Raw genomic sequence first — 1,623 nt, 5'->3', positions numbered from 1 at the left:
TTCCGTTCGCAATGACTCGATCACATCGATCGACATTTAGCTGGTGCACAAAGTATATGTGCTTAAACCGTTACGTATATGCAAAGTGAGCTTGTTTATGTGGATCTAAAAACCTAAATTCAAATCTAGTCAACGAGGCACTACCGATGGTTACCATCTCCAGAAGGAAAAAATTAAAAACAGCGTAGATCCTAAAAAAAAACGAAATTTACAACACAATCGTATGGTAGTCCGATGCCCCTACATTTAGCGCATCTTTTTCGTTGGTGGTAGAGCAATGGGCGTCTCAATCTCTTCCGGATCTGCGGTCGCTTCGCTTTTGCTACCGTGAATTCTGGTCAATCACCTAGATATTTTCTTAAACTGTGGTGCTGGCACAATACGGAGTTGGTCCTCGTTACGACTGTGAATTCTGGCCATGCAATCATCCTACAGGAAATCCTAGCACCTAGATATTCATTAGCTGTGGTGCTGGCGTAATACGGAGTTGGTCCTCCATGTACTACAATAAAATGATATAGATAAAAATTAAAAATAATAATCTAAAGTTTCTGGTACATGTCATGCACTTATATGTAAAATCCAGGGCTTCACCGTGCTAGCACGGCATTAGCTTGCGAGAAAACGGCGTGGGTAAATGCTCACCTACAGAGTAAGAATTGTCTCGAATGATGTACATCCCAGTAGGAAGCATATTCAGTGCCCTGGAGACACCAGTGTCACGAAATGCACGGCATCATTGGTGCTACCTGGAAAACTAGTATCGACTGCAATAAACCTACACTGAGCATCACAAACGGCTTGTACTTTAATGCCAGGGCAAGAGTAATGGCCACTTTAGTAGCGACCCACACCGACTTCGCCAGCATCAGCAAGGATTGGTGTTTTTATACAACAAAGCCAACCATCAACGTAGCCAATGCATCCACTCATTACACCACCGCTGCTGATGTTCTTAAACGCCTCCATCACAACCTCTTTCTCCGAGTCCGAATTGGGGAAAGTTATCTGAAGCTCCTCAAGAGCAAGAATCGCATCCATTGTCAGATCGATCACACGATAGTACGAGGGCTCACTGATGCCAACCATACGACGTATATCAAGGTATGATCCCCCTGCCAGGTATCACGACGTCGTCATTAGCATCATCGAAGGCGAAATAGGTGCTTCGCCACTCGAATTAGTTGAGTGCCGCTCTAATATAGTGAAGGCTGGTGTAACTTTCCTCAGTAAATGACTAAAATTTTCCGCAGGCATGCGAAATGTCCGTTCAAACATGTTTTCATTTAATAACATCTCGACTTCATAGTCCACATCAACACGCTGCCGTGACACTCTCGGCTTCCTTGGTCGTCGACACGTCAGTGCAAAGAGAAGTAGTGCGAGGCGAATGTACTTTTGTTGTCGAAAACGTCGAGCGACGGAGATGACGTCTTGCGCGACCATGTCTGCGCTGTACGAGGTTTCGATTTCTGTCGTTGAAAGCGTCGAAGAGAAAGTGGACTTGCTGTAGCGCGCTTTTAGATCTAAACAGACGTCTTCAAATTAGATGTCAACCATCCCGCCCTCAACTGATCCACCTGGACCGTCCACTCAGTTTAGCTCCGTTCTTAGCGGAGGGGG

General features: G+C 45.3%; 1 protein-coding gene across 1 annotated transcript; it reads right to left on the bottom strand.

The window, feature by feature from the left end:
- Positions 1-448: 448 nt before the first annotated feature.
- On the bottom strand, positions 449-1,041 carry PPTG_03480 (hypothetical protein; the record flags this gene model as incomplete). The annotated part of the gene is made up of 3 exons (XM_008896154.1): positions 449-502; positions 783-857; positions 937-1,041. The coding sequence occupies 3 exons, from the start codon at positions 1,039-1,041 to the stop codon at positions 449-451; spliced, it is 234 nt and encodes a 77-aa protein (XP_008894402.1).
- Positions 1,042-1,623: the final 582 nt, after the last annotated feature.

Source organism: Phytophthora parasitica, assembly GCF_000247585.1.
Source record: "Phytophthora parasitica INRA-310 unplaced genomic scaffold supercont2.4, whole genome shotgun sequence".
In the NCBI taxonomy this organism is placed as follows: Eukaryota; Oomycota; class Peronosporomycetes; order Peronosporales; family Peronosporaceae; genus Phytophthora; species Phytophthora nicotianae.
The sequence above is the reverse complement of the archived record's forward strand: the minus strand, read 5'-3'. Positions and strand labels throughout refer to the sequence as shown.